This window comes from Arachis stenosperma, chromosome 7 (genome assembly GCF_014773155.1).
Source record: "Arachis stenosperma cultivar V10309 chromosome 7, arast.V10309.gnm1.PFL2, whole genome shotgun sequence".
In the NCBI taxonomy this organism is placed as follows: Eukaryota; Viridiplantae; Streptophyta; class Magnoliopsida; order Fabales; family Fabaceae; genus Arachis; species Arachis stenosperma.
Window position 1 is genome coordinate 28,835,665 of NC_080383.1, and position 24,582 is coordinate 28,860,246.

Genomic DNA, 24,582 nt, shown 5'->3' on the forward strand with positions numbered 1-24,582 from the left:
GGTTTGTAATTGATGACAACCTGAAGTTCCTCGTTCTATCTCAACTTGCTTGTTGACGTAAAAAGCTGAGCAAGACCAAGGACTTTTACTTGGACGAATTAATCCTTTGACCAAAAGATTTTGAATTTCCTTTTGATAATGCTGCAAAAGCTCCTCATTCATTTGAATGTGACGAGCTTTTGTAGGGATTTGTGATTCTTTGAAATTTTTCTCATAAGGAAGATCAACAATGTGTTCTTTCCTTTTCCAGAAGGCGTGAGACAAATCTGAACGGATATACTTTTCAATTTGGTTTAAAAGACTTTTGATTTTATCTTGAACCCTTGGTTGAAAAAGTTGGGATTCAAGTGTTTTGAAAGAGATTTCTTCTTTTAAGAAACAAATCTACTTGGTTTTGGATTCAATTTGATTTAAAGCTTTCTATGTTGGTGAGTCTAAAAATTCAAAGAAAGTTTCATATCCACCTACATAAGAGGTAATTTCAGGAAAATCTGTAAGGCATGAAAACAAAAGGATTATAAAAGGTTTCCCCAAAACTACATCATTCTTGATATCTTTTGCTATGATGAAATTGGTACGAATCCTAAGATTACCCTTTTCAACAAAAGTATCGGTTAATTTGAAATTGATTTTTAGTCTTTCACCCGTTATTGAGCTAAGACGTTCAGTAGATTTTTCAAAATACTTTGTGGGGATCAGACCTTCTTTAATAATATTTGAATCTACACCTGTGTCAAAAAGTGCGATGGTTTCGAGAACAAAATCTTTAATGACAATTCGGATATTAACACGACATTTCATAAAAGAGAATATATTTATTAATCTCAAGATTTTTTTTTCATTATTGTCGTCAGAATTTTCATTCTCTTGTTTTTCAGAAAACTTAGGTTGGTTATTAAGGGAGTCAAGTTCTCCATCATCAGACTCTTCACCTTGCACTAATTACGAGAGAATGAGCTGATGATTGTCTTGATTTCTTTTGATTTCATAGATTTCTTTCTTAAGGTTGTTAACCTCAGTCTGGAGATCCTGAATGGTTATAGGATGAATAAATTATTTTTCTAATTTTTTGAAAATGGGTTTGACATCATATTTATTATTAAGGACAAGATTTTTAGGCTTCTTTTCTTTTTGTAAGGATTTTCTTAATTTTAAAAGAAAGTCTTTCTTTTGTTTTAGATCACCAATAGCCTCTATAGCGTCAAATAAGAGATCTTGATCTTTGGTTAAAACATTAATTTTCTTGAAATCAGAATTTGAGGATGATTCGATATCAACAACTTGGATATTATTGATATCATCCAAAAATTCTGGTCCAGAATTGTCATCCAAACTTTCAATTAAAAGATTGTTAATATGTTCCTCAATCTGAGGATCAAGATTCAGATTATTAATCTTTCTTTTTAACCTATAGTATTTGCTAACATGTCCTAGTTTGTTACATGTATAACAAAATAATGGGTTTCTCTGGGGATACTTTTGAAAATTCTTTTGGAAACTTTTTTCATTCTTGGGTCTTTGAAAATATTTTCTATGTCTTCTGAAATTCTTTTCAAGATTGGGTTTAAAAACTTTTCGATTGGATGGTCTTTTAGATTTCTTTGGAAGACAGGCAGGAAGACCAAATTGTTCACAGAAGGTTCCCAGATCAATACGATTTTGTTTTTTCTCACGAGCAAGTTGCCATTGGATTTTATCATCCTTACAGATCTTCAAAGCAACCTTTTGGATGAAAGAGATAATTTGACCATAACTTAACGCATCATAGCGAATTATCCCATCTGGGGTTAAGCTGTGAATTTTTTCCTTTACTTTATCTCCCCCAAGGATTTGGGAAGTCCGGCTAGGAATTTTTCCTTCCAGAAAGGTTATTGACTATCTTCCCTGGTATAGATCCTAGTAAGGAAGGTGTCCTTGTACCATCTAAAGTCAGACAAAGTTTTGCATTCGAGATTAGAGAGTAATTCAGCAGAATGATCTTTTCACAGAGATAGATCACCTATGAAATGACTTGCTATTGTAAAGATTAAGGTGTTAACAGCATCAGGGATAGGTTCCCCGTCATCTCCAATGATTGGTTCATTTTGGTCATTAACCTTTATAGCAGAAAAGATTGATTATTTTTTGTCATCAGAAAGGTAGTTACCCACCAACCTTTGAGTTGACCAGAGAACCTAGAAACAATAATATTTGCTATTGCTTCCTCAGAGGTTTCATGAGCAGCTTAATAGGCTGTGCCTACCATGGTCATATGCTGAAGCATGCTCATGATGTTGTATTTGGTTTTGCTATCTATGTTCCATTCATAGACATTATTAGAATTGAAGTGACAAAACCTAGTTCCCTTTCTTCGAGAGCTAGATCAGGGGCAGATACGCGATTATAACTAAATGCAGAGGGTTTGGTTAAATCCTTCCACTTAGTCATAGAATTGGTCATGAGTGGGCTAACTTTGAGGAATGATTTGTCAGAATCATCACTTTGGTCCGAAGAAGAGTCATTAGAGTCTTGGTTAAGGGCATTAATAGCCTTGAATGAGCGAGTTTGTATCCGAGATGTAGATTCACCAGAGTTTGTAGGAGTTTCAGGGACAGTACTAAGACGATTTAAAAGTTGATCGATCTTTTGCATGACTTCAGAATCACTGGATTCTTGTTTTAAAATAGAAGTTTTAGAACTCTGTTTAGCCTTGCTACTCATTTTGAAAGGTTTAAAAAGGGGTTTTTCAATAGTTTTAGAAGTAGAGGCTTTAAGGACATTTTTCAAAGACAAAAGAGATCCTGAAGATGAAAGGTTGTCACCCAAACATTGTAAAAACCTATTAGTATAATTTGATTGCTCAATGAGATTTTTAATATCTTTTGGGGCGACAGCTTCATCTACATTTTTTGTTTTAAATGGAGAGGCCATAACTAGGTTATTTCCTTCCATATTTGAAATAACAAAAGATTCTTTTGGAGAAAACTCAGATCTGATTAAATTTTCATCTTTAATTTTTCAGGTTGAAATAACATTTGCTGATGACGAAAGTTTTTTATTTTTAAAAGGATAATTGATATTATTTTTTATGGAATAAGCATGAAACCATTCAAAAAAAGGAATATGCATTCTGACATCATTGAGAAAATTGTAGTACTTTTCTTTAAATGATGAGATTTGAGCAGCTGTATATGTACGTAAATACCATTTTCTATGGAGATCATACTCCTTAGAGTAAAGGTTTTTACATAAAGCTTCTTTGTTTATAACAAATTCTATGCTATTCATGGGCATCATCATTCAAAGAAGAGTATGTTGGAGATTGAACAGATTGTAATTCGACATCATCATTATTTTGATAAAATGGTTAGATGTAGTCTAAACGAGATAATAATTATAATTAATTATAATAATTATTGAAATAAATATTTTAAAAAATAATTACCGAGATAAACATTTTTTATTATCTCGTTTAAACTTGAAACGAGATAATCATTTACAGTGTAAACGAGATAAGAGAGGTGGACGCGACACGTGTATATTTCGTTTACACTGTAAACAACGAGATACATGGACTTAAAAAAAAGTATTTTTTTAAATAATAAAAAATATTAATGATATCAATAATCTAAATTTTTAGCATGTAATTAGCATATAAAAAGATTGGTAGAAGAGATTAAAATGGATATGTTTGATCAATTAGAACTCAAAAAGAGTACATAAAAAATTTTAGATTAAAATATGATCCAATTGAATTGATTTAAATGTGAAAAATAAAAATTCGTACGTATTCAAGTTGCATGATGAAACGGTTATCTCCCACGTTATCTTCCACTATCTCCATCAACCTCTCCTAACAATTGATAAACGGTTATCTTCCACTCTCTCATTCTTTTTCTGTTTTATTTATCGTCCATTACTCTCCCATTCTTTGATGAAACATATCCATTTTAATTTATTCTACCAACCTTTTCATGTACTAATTGCTTGCTAAAAGTTTGGATTATTGATATTATTAATATTTTTTATTATTTTCAAATTTTTTTTTACAAATATACATATCTCGTTTACAGTGTAAACGAGATAACATATCTCGTGATAGTAATCAGTGGCTAAGAGAAGGGGGGTTGATTCTTAACCCCTTTTCGCTGAATATTAATTTCTGATTTTTCAGAGAAACTTTTGTTTTTGTCTCCTGATAAACAGAAAAGAGAAAAAAGTAGGGAAGAAGAAGTAACACTAGATATATCCTGGTTCAGTTACTCAACAATGATGGAATTTCACTATGTTTTCACAACATTACAAATACCAATTTCTCCCTAGGAACTACCCATTTCTATCTGGGACAAATTCAGATTTGACACCCAATCTGAATTTGACTAGGACTCAAAACCTAGCTCTCAATCGCAAAGTGCTAACCCAACTTGTAAAGGAACAAGTCCAGATTCCAATCCAACCTGAACATGACTAGGACTCAAACCTAGCTTTCAATTTGCAAAGTGCTAACCCAACTTGCAAGGGAATTCCCTCATGATCATGACAACAAAATAGAAATACATACAATGAATTTCTAAGATTACTATGGCTTTTTCTTCAACTCTCTGCCTTTTGTCACTCATTGGCTTTTTCTTACAAAACCTCACATTTTGCTTTTTACCAATGAAACACAGACAGATAATGCATGAGAATCTTTTCTATCTTTTCCTAGTAAATTTGTATCTAATTTGTTGAGTTTAATCAAGAATTAATTATATTTTAGCCATTATGGATGCTATTTTGATTTTTGTGCAATAATGTTTATTTTAGGTAGCATTCGGCTAGATTTGATGGAGTTTCTGCAGCACGAGAATCAAAGGAGATGGCTGCGAGGAGCGACGCGCACGCGTGCCTGACGCGTGCGCGTGAATTGGAGGTATCCATGGCTGACGCGTACGCGTGAATTGAAGATTTGCTTAGCAATGCGTCCGCGTGACTGACGCGTCCACGTGACTCGCAAAAAAGACCAGCGACGCGTACGCGTGACTGACGCGTACGCGTGACATGCGCTACGTGCAGAAAACGCAGAAACCGCTGGGGTGATTCCTGGGCCCATTTTAGCACCCAAGTTAGGCGCGGATCCAGTGAAGCCAAGTGGTCCCCACGCTACAAGACGTGGAGTAGTTAGTTAATTCTGATTTAAATTCAAATTTGATTTTAAAATAGGAAAAGATATTATCTTAATTTTAAATATTAGATTTTAAATTAATTAGGATTAGTTATAAAAAGGAGGGACTTCTCTTCTATTAGACACATTCCATTAGGGAGATTCCATTAGAAAATTCTATACAAATTTACATTTCACATTCCATGAGCAACTAATCCTCCATTGTTAAGGTTAGGAGCTCTGTCTATTTGTATGGATTGATTTTATTACTTTTTCTATTTTAATTTATGTATGGATTTATAATTTAAGAACTATTTTCACTCTTTATTTTATGAATTTGGATGGAACGGAAATATGACCCTCTTTCTATTTGAGTTCTAGTAAAACTTGGAAAAGCTCTTTACTTGAACAACAGTTTGAAAACATATTTTCCTAAATTTTAATTATCTTGATTTAACGGGATACGTGACATATAATCCTTTTATTTTTTGGTAATTAGAGTTTTTGTGGCATATAAACTGGAATTTGATCATGTAACTTCTAATTGGAATTAATTGACCAAGAAATTGGCAGTTAATGAATTTTAGAGGAGAATAGGAAGGTCTAAGGAATTAGGGTCTAGTCACATATAGTTTGCCATAAATTAAATCCTACATGATTAAAATAGTTAGTAAGAAAAGTTAATCCGGAAAAATAGATAACTCTGAAGCCTTAACAGTTTTCTCAATATTTTATTCCCAACTTATTTATTTGTCTATGCTTTTTATATTCTGAGTTCGAATTTAAACCTTTTGAATATCTCAAAACCTTTTTCTGCTTGCTTAACTAAGCTTATCACTCAATAACTGTTGCTTAATCCATCAATCCTCGTGGGATCGACCCTTACTCACGTAAGGTATTACTTGGTACGACCCGGGCACTTGCCGGTTAGTTTGTGGGTTATAAAATACCGCACCAACACACTAACTGAGAAAAAGAAATATTCAATGAAAGCCATGAAGGAGAAGAATAAACAGCTCAAAGAGTTATAGGAACCCAAACATGTGCTCTCACTCCTTGATCTCAACGCTTGGCCGTTCACCTTTATTATAGAAGGGGAAGCTTCCGATGTTGAAACCGGTTCAACCAACCCAGCAAATTTTTCTCCAACCATAGAGTAACAGCGGCTTCAACAGAGAGAGATGAGAGAATCGAGGCTGATGCATGCATGCTTACCTCATCTTTCTCAACCTTTTGCTTCAAGCTTCTTCAATCTGGACCCTTAATCTTGACTTTGACCCCAAGATTTGATTCTGAGCATTGATATGGTTATGATCCAGGATAGCTTCAAGCTTTTCATTTTTGCTTCTTTCCTACCTGAGACTCAGAGGCTATCTTCTTTATTGATGCACAAAAATGAAAAAGATCTTTTTACCAAGGTAGATTTCCTTCCTTCCCGAAGCTGATCTCTTCCTTTCTTGGTAATAAAATCTTGAAGCATTTCTCCAAATCTTTCATTTTGAAGCAAAGATCTTTCTTAGCCTTTTTTCTTCAAAGGCTTTTCTGTGATATCTTCTTTTTTCTTCTTTTTTCTTCTTCGATGATAGATGTGACCGAAAGCAAGACAGAGGAGAGAAAAGAGAAAGTAAACTTTTGAAGAAAGCTTTCAATGTAAATTAAACTCAATTGAATTTAGAGGTGCAGTTACCAAGGAATGTAGTAACCAAAGCATCCTTTTAATGAAATTAAACTCAATTGAATTCTAAGTTCCAGTACCCAAGAAATGAAGTAATGTGTGTGACTTTTGCAAAGTGGGACCTTTTGATTTTCTTCCTTTTAATGATCAGCCACTAATTTTGAATTAATATGGTATAGGGCTGAATTTGTTTAGTAATCAAACTGGCTTTCATCACTTGGGCTTTAGACATTTGTTTCTTGGGCCAACTTGTTTCTTTTTATTTTTTACACAAAACATGTGGCTTGTTTTCTTTTTCTTGGTTCAGCCACTTGTTTTCAATCAATTTGGTATGGGATGAATTTGTTTATTGATCAAGGTGAGCTTGTTTAATTTGGGTCACAATTAATTTGCTAACCTGCACACTAAACCAAATTCATCAAACAAACAATTTGTAATATTTTAATAAATATTCAATTAACATTTTAATAATGTTTGATCATCATTTTTAATATTTGTTTCCAAATTCAACAATCTCCTCCTTAATGACAAACATTATTAAACTAAATTGAAAGAGTTACCATAGAGCACTTCCTTTTGAAGATTTTCAAAAGTCTCCCCTTTTTCTTTTGTTCAATGCACTCTCCCTTGATGTGTGCCTGATAAACAAAATTTTCAAGGAAGCAAACATTGTATACAAGTTCCAACAGGTTCCTAAAGATTAAAAATTTAAACAATGGAACCTTTTAAAACCGAACCAGTTTTTCTCAAGAATATGCTTCTCAAACTCCTTAATAAAATTCTATAGTCCAGACAGCACATATGTACTTGAGCAAATAAATTTATCAATAACAATCAAAGCTCAGATTGAAATTTATCCACTGAAACAGAGTGCAAAAAATATAGCAAATTAGAGCATGAAACAGATCACTAATCAATGAAATAAAATAGTTTCAATTCAGCCATTTTTCTCCTTTTTTGTTTTTATCCCCCTTTTGTCATCAAGGAGGGACACATCATATGTCAAAGTTTGCAAGGCTCTTATCAATTTATAAAAATCATCAGCCAGCGTTGAAACATGCATGAATCAGAGCTAAACCAAATATTAATTAAAAGCTATTTATTCAAGAGCTCAGATGCTAAGTTATAAACAATATTCACAACAAGATGAAATTACAAATTTTTAATACACAAATTCAAATAATAAATAGCAACAAATTCAAATTATAAATAGCAGGTTCAAGCATCATCATCATAGATCAAGATAAAAAAAAAGATAACAGCCTTTTAATTCATTTTTCTTTCTCCTTCTTTTGTCATTAAAGAAGGACACCTACATGAAAAAACAGTTTACCATATATGCAAAAAAAATGTAGAACAAGTAAAAGTGTAAAGATTAATTTACAGTCACCCAATAGAGTTCAACAACTAAAATTCAGAGATAGAACAAAAACTAATGATAAACCAATGCTTCAGAAATAGTTTTTCAGCAGCAACATCATAAGTGGCCTTAATCAAAAGCTCAATTATCAAAACCAAATAAAAGCAATATTCACAATTAGAGCAATATGCACGATTAGAGTTGCATGAAATAATGGTTTAAAACAAGAAAATTTGCAGCCAATCTCAAGCATAATAAGTTCAACTGTTTCAAATTATTTTCACACATTCCTTACTCTCTTTTTACCAAGAATAGTAAACCTGCACACAAAAATAGTTCAATATGCAATCCACAAGTGCAAAATAGGTATTAGTGTTAGTGTCAATAGAAGTTGTAAAACATATCATAAAAATAAACAAATTGTAAGAAAACTGTAGCATCAAATAGGGCTAGACGTCAGAAACCTTCATCCTCGGTTGCAAGAGGATCTTCCTCTTCTTTCAAAATCGTGTCTTTGGCTGCCTTTGTGTCCTTTTTCTTAGATTTCTTTATAGCACCACTACCCTTAAGGTAAAATTCTGTCTTGGGTTTCATTACTCAGATCGACACTAAAATATTCAAAAATACAAATTAAAAATATTCTATCTGTAAAGAAAAATGGGAGCAGTGAAAAAGATGAGAAGTTATTATAATAACTACTTTAAATGTTCAAAAATTCTTTGAAAATACAAACCAATTTAATAAAATGAGATTCAAAGAATTTTGAATTTTAAAAAAAATAATACATGCAGTTTTAAAATGACAAGTCAAATAAAAATGGAAAAGAGTTTGAAACTTATTTGACTTGAAAAATGATGAATGCAAATACTCTCCTTTTGGTGTATATGATCAAAACAAACAATAAAACCCATTTCATAAAACAAAACAACTTTCTCTTGGGTCTAGTGATGGTTTCAAGAAAACACATTTGACCACCAAAGATTTAGTTCAGATCCAAATTCATTTAAAGTTATCAACACATAGTCTGAACTTCATAGAATCTAGAGGGAGTCATCATCTGCTCAGTTTTGTCTCCCTGTAACCTGCGAGACAAAAACAACCAGAAAAATCTTTAAGCATATTTAATTCAAAAACTCAGCAAAGATCAACAGTCCCTAGAGTAGTTCTCAATTTACAAAATCTATCCTCACAAATTGTACGTCAATTTTTTCCTTTTACACATGTTCTTTTATGGAATGAAATCTTACTTCAATGTGCTTAGTTATTAAGTGTAAAATAGAATGTTTTTAAAAAAATTATTGCACTCAAGTTGTCACAAAACATAAGGATACTATTGACTTACAATTTGTAATGTGCAAGTTCCGTTTTAAACCAAGTCAATTGAGACTAAGAGGAAGTTGAGATATATTCGGCCTCAGCCGTTGACAGAGCAACAACAGCTTGCTTATGACTTGACCACACATTCAAGGATTGTCCAAGAAAGTAACAACTCCCGAAAATACTGCTTATATTCACACGATTTCCGCAAAATCTGCATCACAATACCCATCCCATTTTTCTCAAATTGGATCAGCTGATCAGCTCTTCCTCTATTCCTTTTATCCAAGAGGAATCTTCAATGATGAATTCATGTGGTTGGTTTTTCAAGAACTTCCATTCTTGATTTTGGTGAGGTGATCTCAGTTTGAGTATGAACATGATTAGTTTTATTGAAATTTTCAGAAATTTCTATGTTAGGAGGAGACAAAACAGAATCGTCTCCTAGATTCTAGTCTGCAGAATTATGAACAACATCTTTCATTGTAGGTTCAGATTTGTCATTTCCTTAAATTCTATCTGAATTTTGTGCAATCTTAGTTCCTGCATCAATTTTCTCAACAACACTTGAGATGGAGTTAGAATCACAAAAAAAAATTATATGTATGGACTCCTCAATTATTCTGTGTTCCTTAATGTAAACTCTATAAGCTTTACTAGTGGTTGAATATTCAACAAAGACACCTTCATAAGATTTTGGATCAAATTTTTTAAGATTATCTTTAGTGCTTAACATAAAATATTTGCATCCAAAAGTGTGAAAGTACTTAAAGTTGGGTGGTACTCCTTTTCAAAGCTCATATAGTGTTTTCTTTAAAACTTTTCTAATGATGATTTGGTTCAAAATATAGCTTCAGTCCAAAAGAATTTTGGAATTTTATTTTCACCATAACATAGCCCTAGTCATTTCTTGAAGGCCTCTATTTCTCCTTTCAACAACTCTATTTTATTGAGGTATTCTAGGACATGAAAAATTATATGAAATACTAAATTCATCAAAGTGTTGATTTCCAAACTCATTTCCATGATCACTTCTTTAAGGAAATAAATTTCGAAAAATTTCATTTTGGATCTTTTTGCATAGAGTCAAAAATCAAGAAAGACATCATTCTTATGAGCTAAGAAAAGAATCCATCCTAACTTAGTATAGTCATCAAACACCACTAAGCTATAGTGCTTACCACTAAGACTTTGAGTTCTTATAGGACCAAAAAGATCAATATGTAGCATTTTCACTGTTCTTTTGGTTGAGATGTCATCCTTGGGTTTGAAAGAATTTTTAGCTTGTTTTCCCAATTGACAATCATCACAAGTGATGTATTTGTCAAATTTTATTTTAAGGAGACCTCTAACCACATTCTTTTTTACAAGTTTAGAAATTTAAAACATGTTTGCATGTCCCAATTTCTTGTGTCATAACCATTTTTTCAGATTCTAATGAAGTAAAACAAGCTACATTTTGTTCTTTTTAGTTCCTCTAAGGTTAGTCCATACATATTCTTGCATATTTTAACTTCAAACAAAATTTTACCAGATTTTTCACACACAACCAAGAAGTCCAATTTCTTGAGAATAGCCAAACAACATAAATCACACAATTGGCTAATGTCTAGAAGATTGTATTTCAACCCATCAACTCAAAATACAACATCAATTAAAGTTGAGAAATTCTTACCAACCTTAACTACGGCCATAATTTTTCATTGTCACCGAAAGTCACAAAGCTTCCATCGTATATATCAAGCTTGATGAAAAAAGTGGACTTTTCGATCATGTGCCTAGAGCATCCTCTATTCAAGTATCACATATCTTTCTTCTTCTTGGATGCTAAGCAAAACTAATGCTAAGCAAAACTGCACAAATCTTTTAGGTATCCAAACTAATTTGAATCATTTGAAGTTAGTCCTTCTTGGTTTTCCAAGTGCATTAAAATCACAAACAACCTTGTATATTTTGTTTCCTACTCTTTTTTTATCAATAAAGCATTAAGAAGAAGAGTGACCAAATTTGTTGCAATTAAAATAGAGATTTGTGTGAGCATATTGCTGAAAACGATTAAGACATGATGTTAAAGGTGATCAAATGATTTGAATTTTCTGGTATTTGAAAAAGGGTGCATTTTTTTTTTTGAAAAATTCATCTCTAACATTAGTACCTCCTCTTGTAAAAAATCTTAAACCAGAATTTCTTGCCACATATGAGTTTCTAGAACGTGAGGCTTTTTTGTGAAAGAAGAGTTTTCTAAAAATGGACTCATTTTTAGAGATGTAACCCAGACCAGAGTTATTTGAAGTAGGTTCAGATTTTGAATAAGATGCATTCTTATCAAAATATGATTTTTCAAAGTCAGCATCAATGCGAGATGAATATCCAAGACCAGATTTATCAAATGATGATTTTATTTTGAAGATGATGTTGTGAATTTTGCAAATGATTTTTCAAAAGTTGCATCATTTTTGTTACATACCCTAAACCTGATTTTTCAAACGGTCTTTGATTAGCAAGTAATTTGTCCAAGTTGCTTGACCTATATACAAATTTTGCTAAATCATTATTCAACCTTTTGATCATTTCATTTAATCTTTTATTTTCAGCAACAAGTTCTTGAGAAGGATCAATAATGTGCTTTCCATTGAACTTTTCAATTTCAAGTTTCAATAATTTATTTTCTTCAATGAAATCAAAAGCACATTTGGCCTTTTTCACCTTTTCTTTCAAAAACTCATTTTCAACATTAAAAACTTCATTTTCTGATTTACATTTGTTGTATTTATTCAGCAATGTTTCAAAAAGGTGAGTGAGATCATCAAAAGTCACATGAAAATTATCAAGAGATAAGTCATAATAATTTACCTCATCTTGTTGATCTTCATCAGTCATGAAATAGATTTGTGCTCTATCTTCGGAGTCTGCTTCCTCATCTGAGTCAATCTTGAGATCCTCCCAAGAAGCCATAAGTTCTTTCCTTTTTGTTTCCTTTGAGTTGCCATCTCTGCTTCTTCCTTTGAGTTTCATCATCCTTCTAAGTTTCCTAGAAAAATATACAAACTCGTAATCTTATAAACAGTCATTGGATTCATCATCCAATGATTCAATTCAAGATTTAAGAGCCACTTCTTTCTCTTTTTTTGTATCATTATTTTTTCTATTTCATATGCTAGTAATTTTTCTCTCAACTCATTACAGGTCATTTGACTTTCCACTCTCTTGTTAAGCTTCTCAAGATTTTTCTCACTAGCTTCTATTCGGAATGAGTAATCCCCATAGCATCCAAGCTATTAATGATGATAAAGAATCTCTCGAACATGTCATCAATTGATTCTCCTTCCTTCATAGAGAACATCTCATACTCTTTGCTCAGCATGTCACTTCTGGTTTCTTTTGTGTGGTGCCTTCATATGTGACTTGGAGCTTATCCCAGATTTTCTCTGCTAGTTTGCATCTTGAAACCTTCAGGTATTCCTTGAAACTGGTTGCACAGTTCAGCATGTTGACAACCTTGACATTTAGTTTCACCTCCTTTTCCTTTTTTTCATCTTCATTTCCTTCTATTCAGTAGATGTAGTTTTTTCCATTAAAGAATGGAGGTCTGTTGTTGGACTGTCCTTCTGTTAGAGTATAAACCACTGTGTTAAAATCCATGTGGTCCGCCATCAGGATCTTTCCTCCAAGCTGTGAATCATGATCTCTTTAAGACCAAGCTCTGAAACCAATTGATGGTAAACAGTGGCTAAGAGAAGGGGGGTTGAATCATAGCCCCTTTTCGATGAATATTAATTTTTTATTTTTCAAAGAAACTTCAAGACATATTTCTGCTTTTGTCTCGTACCAGGTTGAGAGACACTTTTGTTTTGTCTCGTGATGAGTAGGGGGACACTTTTGTTTTTGTCTCCTGATAAATAGAAACAGAGAAAAGAATAGGGAAGAAGAAGTAACACCAGATATATCCTGGTTCAGCTACTAGGTGCAATGTAGCCTACATCCAGTCTCCATCATAACAATGATGAAATTTCACTATGTTTTCACAATATTACAAACACCAATTTCTTCCTAGAAACTACCCATTCCTATCTGGGACAAATCCAGATTCTACACCCAATCTGAATTTGACTAGGACTCAAAACCTAGCTTTTCAACCGCAAAGTGCTAACCCAATATGTAAGGGAACAAGTCCAGATTCCCATCCAACCTGAACATCATTAGGACTCGAACCTAGCTTTCAATATGCAAAGTGCTAACCCAACTTCCAAGGGAATCCCTTCAGGATCATGACAACAAAAATAGAAATACATACAATGAATTTCTAAGATAATTATGACTTTTTCTTCAACTCTCTGTATTTTTTCACTCATTGGCTTTTTCTTACAAAACCTCACATTTTGCTTTTTACCAATGAAACACAGATAGACTAACTAAGAAAAAGAAATATTCAATGAAAGTCATGAAGGAGAAGAATAAATAGCTCAAAGAGTTATAGGAACCCAAACATGTGCTCGCACTCCTTGATCTCAACCCTTGGCCGTTCACCCTTATTATAGAAGGAAAAGCTTCTAAGGTTGAAACTGGTTCAACCAACCCAGCAACTTCTTCAACAACTATAGAGTAGCAGTGGCTTCAACAGAGAGAGATGAGAGAACCGAGTCTGATGCATGCATGCTTACCTCATCTTTTTCAACCTTTTTTTTCAAGCTTCTTCAATCTGGACCCTTGATCTTGACTGACCCCAATATTTGATTCTGAGCATTGATATGGTTTTGACCCAGGACAGCTTCAAGCTTTCTATTTTCGCTTCTTCCCTACCTGAGACTCAGAGGTTATCTTCTTCTTTGATGCACAAAATGAAAATGATCTTTTTATCAAGGTAGATTTGCTTCCTGCCCGAAGCCGATCTCTTCCTTTCTTGGTAACAAAATCTTGAAGCCTTTCTCCAAATCTTTCCTAGATCTTTCTTAGGCTTTCTTCTTCATAGGATTTTCTATATCTTCTTTTTTCTTCTTTCTTCTTCTCTGATGATAGATGTGACTGAAAGTAAGAGAGAGGAGAGAAAAGAAAGAGAAAATTTTTTAAAGAAAGCTTTCAATGTGAATTAAAATCAATTGAATTTGGAGTTGCAGTTACCAAAAAATGTAGTAACTGAAGCATGCTTTTAATGAAATTAAACTCAATTGAATTCCAAGTTCCAGTACCCAAGAAATAAAGTAACGTGTGTGACTTTTGTAAAGTGGGACCTTTTGATTTTCTTCCTTTTAATGATAAGCCACTAATTTTGAATTAATATGGTACATGGCTGAATTTGTTTAGTAACCAAACTGAGCTTTCATCATTTGGGCTTTAGACATTTGTTTTTTGGGCCAACTTGTTTCTTTTTATTTCTTACATAAAACATGTGACTTGTTTTCTTTTTCTTGGTTCAACTACTTGTTTTCATTCAATTTGGTATCCGCTGAATTTATTTATTGATCAAGGTGAGCTTGTTTAATTTGGGCCACAATTAATTTGCTTACCTGCACACTATACCAAATTCATCAAACAAATAATTTGTAATATTTTAATAAATATTTAATTAACATTTTAATAATGTTTGATCATCATTTTTAATATTTGTTTTCAAACTCAACGTTGTAAACGAAATATATACGGGTCGCGTCCACCACTCTTATCTCGTTTACATTGTAAATGAGATAAGAGGAGAATATTTATTTCAGTAATTATTTTTTAAAATATTTATTTCAATAATTATTATAATTAATTTATTTATTAAAATAAAAAATTTAATAAAAATAAGGAATTATAAAGGAAGAGAGAGAAAAATAGAACATTAATAAAATAAAAATGACAAAGGAGAGAAATAAAAAAAAAAGAGAGAAAAAAAAAGAGAGAAGACAGAGGAAACTTACTTGGCACAGGATTCGGTGGTCCAAGAACCTTTGGACTACTTAGTGGTCCAAGTAAAAAACATGTTTTTAGAGTTTTTTTATCAATTGCTATGTAGTCCTTGAACTATTTTTAATTGCAAATTAACCCCTTATATTTTATTTAATTATAGAAACTATTTTTTATTTTATAAATTATTTATTTATCATAAATCTATCATGTTCATTAACAATCATTTGCAAAAACAACAACAATTATATCCTCCATGGATCCCAATTGATTAAAATATTACATTCGATCCGAGACGTTCCTGAGGAGTCATGAAATCGTGTTTCGCTGAAATCCAATCGATTGGACTATTGAACCAATCGATTGAAATTTAACCCAATCGATTGAATCGATTGGATTTCAGTTTATCACTAAACAATCGATTGTATATTCCTGGTAAGCATGGTTTTGCATAAATCAATCAATTGGTCAAAGTAACCAATCGATTGTTTTTAAAGTATTAGCTATGCATGTAAATCTGCAATCAGTTCTTGTATTAAATTGATTGAGGAATGCTTGCAATCAGATGTGTATGGAAACCAATCGATTGAAAAGGTAGTAAAATCGATTGTTGTAAACTCATTTTCTAATGCAATCGATTTCTTTCTATTGCAATCGATTGAATTTTCAGTGAAATCGATTGGAGTACTCTTATATATACTATTTCAATCGATTGGATTTTAATGCAATCGATTGAATAATACACACACCTCTCATTCAATCGATTGTGTTGTTATAGTAATCGATTGGAGTCGATTTAGTTACTGCTTCAATCGATTGTTTTCTAAGTGCAATCGATTGAAGTATCATCTTTTATTATTCAATCGATTGGTGGCCTATCTACCAGTTTTGAATCTTGTTTTATTTAGTTATTAATCTAATGCGTCTATTATTATTATTATTATTATTATTATTATTATTATTATTATTATTTATCTACTTAAAAATAATTATAGATAAGATATAATTATATGAATTCTTCAAATTTAATTTCTTAAATTGGAAATAGAAATTAATTTAAAATTTGAAATGTATTTGTTTTTAATTAAAAGATAAGATATCTTAAAGAGTTTTAAGATTATTCTGCTGATTTAAAAATTTTTAAAAAGATAGAATTACAATTTTGTTATCTTTTTTGGGTATATATATGTGTTCAAGCCGACTAAATTTTTATACGTTGACAAATTATTTTAAATATTTGCCTTTCAACTAAGTCTATTCGTAATATATTCTTCCGTTGATAATAATCATGGATATTCCTTCTAAAGAAGATATAGTGGGGGTCTCCAATGATGCATGTAACACACAGAATATGTCACTGGACTGTGATGTTATCAAAGTTGATTTTGGTGACCAACTTGGAACTACAATTCCTAGTGCTAAGGTAAGACTTAATGGATTTTTAATTTCTAGTATAATGTATTACGAGTAATTTAAAATTTTATGTTTTTTATTTTCTACAGGATGACCAAGTTATTTTTGACGATGTTATTCAAAGCGAGAATCTAAATAAAGTTCAAGAATTGTCTAGTAAAGTGGACAATGTCCTCTCTAGCATGGAGGTAATTTGATGTGACAAAAAATAATTAATATATATTATGTAAAATAAGTTATATATTATAACCTTTTTTACCATTTTTTTTGCAGTCAATGAGAGTTGTAAACATTGCTCGGGACGTAATAATTGATAAAATCCTTGAATCTGTAAGCCGCATTGAGACAATGATATCACAACTCAGTCTGAACAATGATTCCGAGACTCCGACCAAGCTCTCTGTACAAAACACACATCCAATCTCAAGATTGAAGGCTAAGAGTTCGGCTATTGATATTCATACGGCTATATCAGACGATGAGGATGATCTTACTGTACTGGATCATATGTCTTTCACCCACGATGATCCGTTCCACATCAAGATCAATATGGACAAACCAGTATCTCCAACTATAAGATCCGCACCAAAAAAGAAAAATATGTCAAAGGTATATGCATGTATAGTAAAATTTCATAACTCTTATTATTTGATATTCTTAACATGATAATAAGAATATACTGAAACTGTTTTTTTTTTCTTAGGGTAAGAGCATTATGGGGACGCAGAAAAAATTACCGTTCACTCACCCAAGCGGAATTAGAAAGCCAAAGATTGAGCCCAAATCAGTCAATGGAACGAAGGCGTCTTATGCACTGAGCCAACCCACAAAAGACTATAGAAGAGTTGTTTATTTCTTTTCCATTACCAACGTAATTACCACTTAAATTATATAGTTTCTTATGGGCACTGCTAATTATTACATTTAGTGATGAATTGCTAATACTTTTGTATTAAAATTTGTAGTCAATGCAGTGTCAATTTATGCCAACTCCAACCATGCGTCTTTTGGAAGATCAGATAAAGGCCTGTGCATATATATTTTCAGCATCGCTAGATCCATCGTAAGTTAATTTGATATTATCTTTGTTGTCGATGAATGAGGGCCAATCTAATGTGTTTCGGTTTTTAATGGATACAGTGAAGAACTTGTCGTAACAAATACAATCAGAGCAACTAGATCAGACTTTGCACATTTTATACCTGACAGACCCATTACTGATAAGGTACAGAAGTAATCTATTAGTTAATCTACGTTCGGTTCTGGGCATGATCTCTTAATATATATTTGGATTGTGATCCAGATTCTTGAATTAGCGGCATTGAAATGCACTGATGATCAATCTGATGTAAGTTTCAAGACAACATGGCAACTTCCACCGAGATTTGCGGTATGTTCTATAACCCTGAAAAGATAAGTTCATTTATCTTTAGTTACAAATGTAATGCTGATATAGAACTATACTTCTTTATCATGTACTAAAGACTATATTGGTTTGCATTAATGAACTAGGTGGATGTCTTCAACAAGAAAGATTTAAAGAAGAAGATGGAAGACTACATTTATAAATTTATGCAACCTACTGCTGATTTAAAATTTGTAAGAATTTTTTCCTAAGATTCATTGTTGGATACAGTTTTCCATTATCAGCATACATAACCGAGGGACAAATTTTTATGGTTTAGATATATGTTCCTATTCAAGAGAATGACCACTGGTATCTAATGGTAATATCGGTTTGCGAGTATACAATTTATTACATGGACACCCATTTTAATGATGACAGAATTCGCTATCGTGAACGTGTTATGAAGACACTAGTAAGTCCGTGGAAAAATTTACATAAGCTTATTAGATCTTATTTTGTTTTTATTATTTAACCAGTGAAATGAAATCAGGCACACGTACTGGAGCAAGTCATCACGTCGAACTTTTACAAGGATGATGGCATTCAAGAGTATAATAAACAATTTCATGACTACAAAATTGAAAGACCAGAAGATATACCTCAATGTTCCTCAAGTTTGAACTCTGCAACTTGGGTGATGAAGTGGATGGATATGACTTATGAATTTAAGCCATATGGTAACAATAAGGTGAGTATTTATAAAACAAATCTCTAATATTTAATCCCTATTTTTTGGTACTAATTCATAATGTATAATTTCTAGCTTGATGATCACGATATTCGCATGATAACCGCGGTGCATATACTCCGGAGTCGGATCAACCATAAGAAGCCACAGATTATAGCATTGGTCGAGGAGTTTTGGAATATGCACAGTTCTTATAATTAATCTAGATAGAGTGTAATAGTTTGGTTAGTGCGTATTTATTTGTTAGAGTTAGTGGATGTACTTCTTGCAAATTTCTTTAAATGACTTCTTAAATAGAAATTTGCTTCGTTACTTTTCGCAATTTTACTCTATTTCTATGCACCGTATGGAGTTTTAGTTTAATTTATTTTAAAAACACATATTTTTAATGTCATTTCCATTGATTATTTCAACAATCATCTCATACAAACATTATTTCAACAACCATCCCATACAAATATTATTTCAAACTATAAGTGATAAATTTGTAAATAAATAAAGCAAAATAAAACCATGACGATGTTCTCTTACTTATTAAGAAAATAATATTATTTTGTTACTTCTTGTTTATAAAATTATGAAAAGAAATTAAAGTAGAAAAAATGAAAACACATTTTTGTTCTACTCAAACCTTAAATTTATCCATTTTAATCGTGTTTATGAAAATAAATTCTTGTAATCGTTATTTATATTTGTGACCGATTAGTTTTAAAACCCGAATCTTAGTTCGTTACAACCGAATTATAACCGAATTATTTTCATACTTAGCTACTTCAACTTAATGGACATTAGTGGATTATAATTGAAATGGGAAAACTAAAGAAGCTAGCTACATACTAATAGCTATGAGTCTAGGATTATTACCTAGCTAGATTGTCATTAATTGTAAGCAACCAATTGCTAATCCCACCAACTAAACAAATTGATCTTGCCATATAAGTAGAATGATTAATTCAAGTATATTATTATTGTGAAATATTGTGAAATATGTATGTATAGTATTAAAAATTTATCATCAGCCGTTTTTCTACCCTTCCTTATATGAGACAGATTGTTTGATCTGTTTGTGTATGTGGTTGTTGCAATCTATATTAAAGATCAATATTAAAGTATAATTATAGCTTTTGATAAAGATCTTTCTACCAATCCAGTTCCTTTGGTATAGCTTTGTGGTATAATTATACCAATTCAAAATTAGCCTACATATACTACATTAAAGGAGAAATCTTAAGCTTGTACAACTTAACAGCACATAATCCACCTGACATAAAGCTAAGCAAGGACTCAAGAATTGTTTATTCTGGACAAAAGGGGATCATAAGCTAGTGATTTTTGTGGAAGTTCAATGAATAAACAAACAAACAAACTACGCTAATATTTTAATGCAATGCCATAAACAAACCATTGATGAAGGGTTCCTATCTTCAAGCTTGTGGGGGACTAGAATCAATCAACAGAGTAGCTGTTGGGATAATCTTCCTTCTTAATTCTTGTATACGTCAAATAATTTCCTACAAAATGAAAACTGAGCACAGAATAGGGCCTTAAAACAAAAACAAAACAACACTCACAGAGCCAGAAATAAGAACATTCACACAGCCAGAAATCACTTACAATCAGCACAATATACTAAAAAGAGCCAGAAATCACGAACAATCAGCAACTAAAATTAAAATACAGCAACAAATAATCACCCTAAATACTAAAATCGATAAATCTATCAACAAAAAATCAAAAACAGTTGAGTCAAGTTAAAAAACACTAAAACAGCAGCAGCAAGTACCAAACAGCAACAACTAATCCCTAATCACACTAAACCTGAAATTTCAACATCAACAAGTAATCCCTAATCACACTAAACTTGAAATTTCAACAAACATTACAAACAGCAACAAGTAATCCCTAATCCCTAAACAAAATTTCCAATAATGATTTTATTTTCACTGTTAGCAGCAGCAAGAAAATGTTAACCAAAATTTCAGAAATCAAAGAAAGAGCAGCAGCACAAAATCAGCAAAAATTATCAATTTCACAATTTCACAATTTCACATTAAAAATCAACAAACAGAGGCTCTGGGGAGAGAAGACGGAGACACGAACAAAAAATCCAGAGACCCTAACCTTCGATGGAGGCACGGACGGCGACCAGGGAGTGGACGGCTACCCGGGAGACGACGGCGAGCGGCGATACGGCAACAAGTTGCTCCAAGCCAACAAAACAAAGAAGCCACGGAGGTTGGACGGATGACGGGAAAGCAGGACGCCGAGCTACAAGAGAAGGCCAGGCCACGGACGGCGCCGACAGGACGGACGGCGGCAGCACTGCGGCAGAACCGTTGCAAAATGCAGAGAGAACCTAGGGTTTTGGTTTGGTGAGTTAAGATGAAGAGCCGTCGAGGACCTGTCGACTTACTGGGTTCCGGACACGGGGAAGAGGAAGAAGGGGCGGTGCTGAGGAACTGGAGACGGCGGCGGCGCTGAGGAACTGGAAACGGCGGCGACGATGGAGGGCTAGGGTTCCTTTGCTTCAGAGTTCTACAGGGAGTGAGTAGTGAAATGAAATAAATGAATGATTGGGAAAAGGGGGGTGGGGGGTTGGGTGGAGACGTGGAGTGGATCCGGTTCTTTCTTATTTTTTTAATTTAGAGATGGCGTCGTTTTTTCTGAACCGGCCGGTTACCGGTTCGCTCCACCCGACCGGTTCTCGGCCGATTAAGAGGTTTTTCAGCGGTTTTATTTCGAACGGTTATAAATGAAGGACTGCATCGCTTACATTGCTGGTTCTCAATTGAACCGGAATTGATTGGATGGTCCGGTCCGGTTTTCAGAACTTTGATTATGAGTCATCAAATAATTAATATATATAAGTAGCCAGCACGGCAGCACTAAACAACAATTGAATACTAATTACGATAATTCTAAATAGACAAAAAATATTAATAAAATCTCATTACACCTAGAAAGCATAAGCACGACAATTTGAAGAATGTATAAAATCTCATCAATATAGTTAATTAGAAAAAATACAATAACAGAACTGATTTTCTACCCAAAAACATTAAAGTTAATGGAGGTTGCTAACTATCACTATCTAACTCAGCCGTCGCTTCGGTACACATGTCGCCATCGTCCGAACCGATTGCTTCATTTTCTATAACGTTGTTGTCAATGTCCTTTTGCCAAGGACATGTTGTCTTCTTATGTCCTTCCATTTGACAAACACTACAACGTTGCCGCTTCTTCTTCTTAGATGGCTGTCCCGAGCCTCCAGTGGTTGGATGCACATACTGATTGCTACTTCTAGCTACACCTGAGTGAGGTTGATTATCTCCTTCGTCTGCAGCCTTGTAAGATGAGTACAATCCCATAATCACGTGTCTCTTCATATCTCTCTGGTACTTTAGCAGCAACAGCAGCCAGTTGTTTACAAAATTCCACCAAAGCACTTTGACGACTAATAGCAACAGCATCCCTGGTGAACCCACTTGGATCATTGAGTGCTGATTTAACCTTTTTTGTCCATCTATCCAATACCAATGACCGGGGAATCTCACGGATGTCTCTGTCAACCAGAACTTTCACAATATGTTCGCAAGGAATACCAAATGACTCCATTCGTAAACAGGTACACATGAAGATTTTTCTTCTTGACAAAAATCAACGGTCCACGTAAAATCGGGCCTCCCATGCTTACACACAATGTACTTTATGCAATCATCGGTATTATCTATGTTCAGAACCCGCATTGATCCAGCTCTGGAGAGAAATGGCCGAAAGAAAAGAAATATCTCATGAGTGTATAACTCAGCAGCATATCTCTCTAGCAGCTCTATACAAGTTTGCATGACGGGCACCCTACGTGTAGATTCATAATCAGCATTAAATTCGTTAAAGCGCATGTGTGCTACACACCTTTGAAAATGCTCTACAAAACTTGTCAAATCATACCGCGACCCCACATACCTTCCCACAACTGAGTGTAAACCTTCACATCTTGATGTAGTTCTAAAGCCAGCAAAGAATTTTTCTCTTAGATATGCAGTAGCCCACATATGCTTCTCTTCGTACATGTTGATCACCCAGGGCTTATCCTCAATGCCAAATTCTTCAATAAGCTGAACCCACTTACGCTTAAACACGGGAATCTCGTAGTCTCCTGTCATGATTTTTCTAAATTTAGATGTAAACGATGGATTTCCAACATTGCTAGTTGCATTTCGAATAAGGTGCCAAGCGCATAATCTATGTCTGACTTCGGGAAATACATCTCTCACTGCATTCCTAATAGCCATGGCCCCATCAGTTATGATTGAGGTCGGGGTCTTGCCCCTCATTGCAAACATGAGCTGACGCAGGAGCCAAACATATGTATCAGTAGTTTCGTCCGCAATTAACGCAGCAGCAAAAACAATTGTTTGGTTGTGGTGGTTAACCCCGCTGAATATTACTAATGGACAACTATACTTGTTCTTCTTGTACGTAGCATCAAAAGCAATAACATCCCCGAAGAGTCGGTAGTCTAGTTGGCTAATCCCATCAGACCAGAACAAATTACGTAACAAACCTCTTGAATCGTGACATGCCTTAAAATATAATTGTGGATCCTTCAACCGCATATCCTCCAACTTCTTCAACACTCGTGCTGCATCTCCAGGAATTTGACGCCTTTGCCGAGCAATCTCATTGTACATATCTCTGGGACCATAGCCAACAAATTCGTACCCGCCTGCTTGACTAGCTAGAAGACCAAATATCTGTGAGGTGCTGATCCCTGACTTTAGCATGTTCATCATTTGCATAATATCTGCCTCTGACATTTTTCTGTGGGCAGGCAACATAGCACTGAATTGTGTATCCAATAGATCATGGTTGTGTTCGTCAGAGAAATAAAAGATATGCCACCTTCCACTTTCTGGTACAAATTTAACATCCATTCGGGCTTTACATCCAGTTCTTGTTTCCAATCTAGGCTCCTTCTTCCTTTTTTCCATCGTGTAATATTTTTCCATCCTGAATCCTTGCCTATGGCATACAAACATTTGTCTGTAAATCTCGCAACTACTATTCTTGAAGGTCTTGCTCTTCCTTGCACTAAAGCCCTTCGACTTTGAGTACTTCATATAAAAATCAAATGCAAGCTGCAAAGTAGAAAAGTGGTATTTGCCAATTTCCTCCGTAAAATTCTCACTAAATTTCAAAGATGTAATATCTTGCACGGAGTCAACCGCATAAGCGGCTTCAACGATATAATCTGACATATCAGATTCAGAAATAAACGCTCCCTCGGTAAATTCATCTCTGAAATCTTGTTCGAATTCGTTCTGTTCATCCATCATATCTTGGTCACTTAATAGCTCTTCTTGTTGGTTAAAGTCATCATCCTCCTGGTATTGCTCATTCATCTCAGTGTCCGTAAATATACCTGACATCTTAAAATGTCCAATGGAAAAAAAAATCAGTACACTCCATCTTATAACATTACATACAATAGATAGATTCGTATATTGCTAGCAGGGACGGATCCAGAGATTTTAATATTGAGGTGCCAATTTTTATATAATTTTTTTAATCTATAAAAATAATTAACATATAGTTATTGGAGTTAGTTTTTTAATAGATTTATTAAGATACATATAATTATAATTTTTTCCAACAATTTTAGTTTTAATATGATAATTACATAAATAAAATATAACTTTAACAATTGTACATTACA

General features: G+C 33.4%; 1 protein-coding gene across 1 annotated transcript; it reads right to left on the bottom strand.

Moving 5' to 3' along the window:
* Positions 1 to 20,312: 20,312 nt before the first annotated feature.
* Positions 20,313 to 24,295, bottom strand: LOC130939636 (protein FAR1-RELATED SEQUENCE 5-like). Its single transcript, XM_057867726.1, has 6 exons — positions 22,561 to 24,295; positions 22,266 to 22,441; positions 21,963 to 22,210; positions 21,280 to 21,401; positions 20,988 to 21,188; positions 20,313 to 20,377 (listed from the first exon to the last, which is right to left on the bottom strand). The coding sequence occupies exons 1-6, from the start codon at positions 24,293 to 24,295 to the stop codon at positions 20,313 to 20,315; spliced, it is 2,547 nt and encodes an 848-aa protein (XP_057723709.1).
* Positions 24,296 to 24,582: the final 287 nt, after the last annotated feature.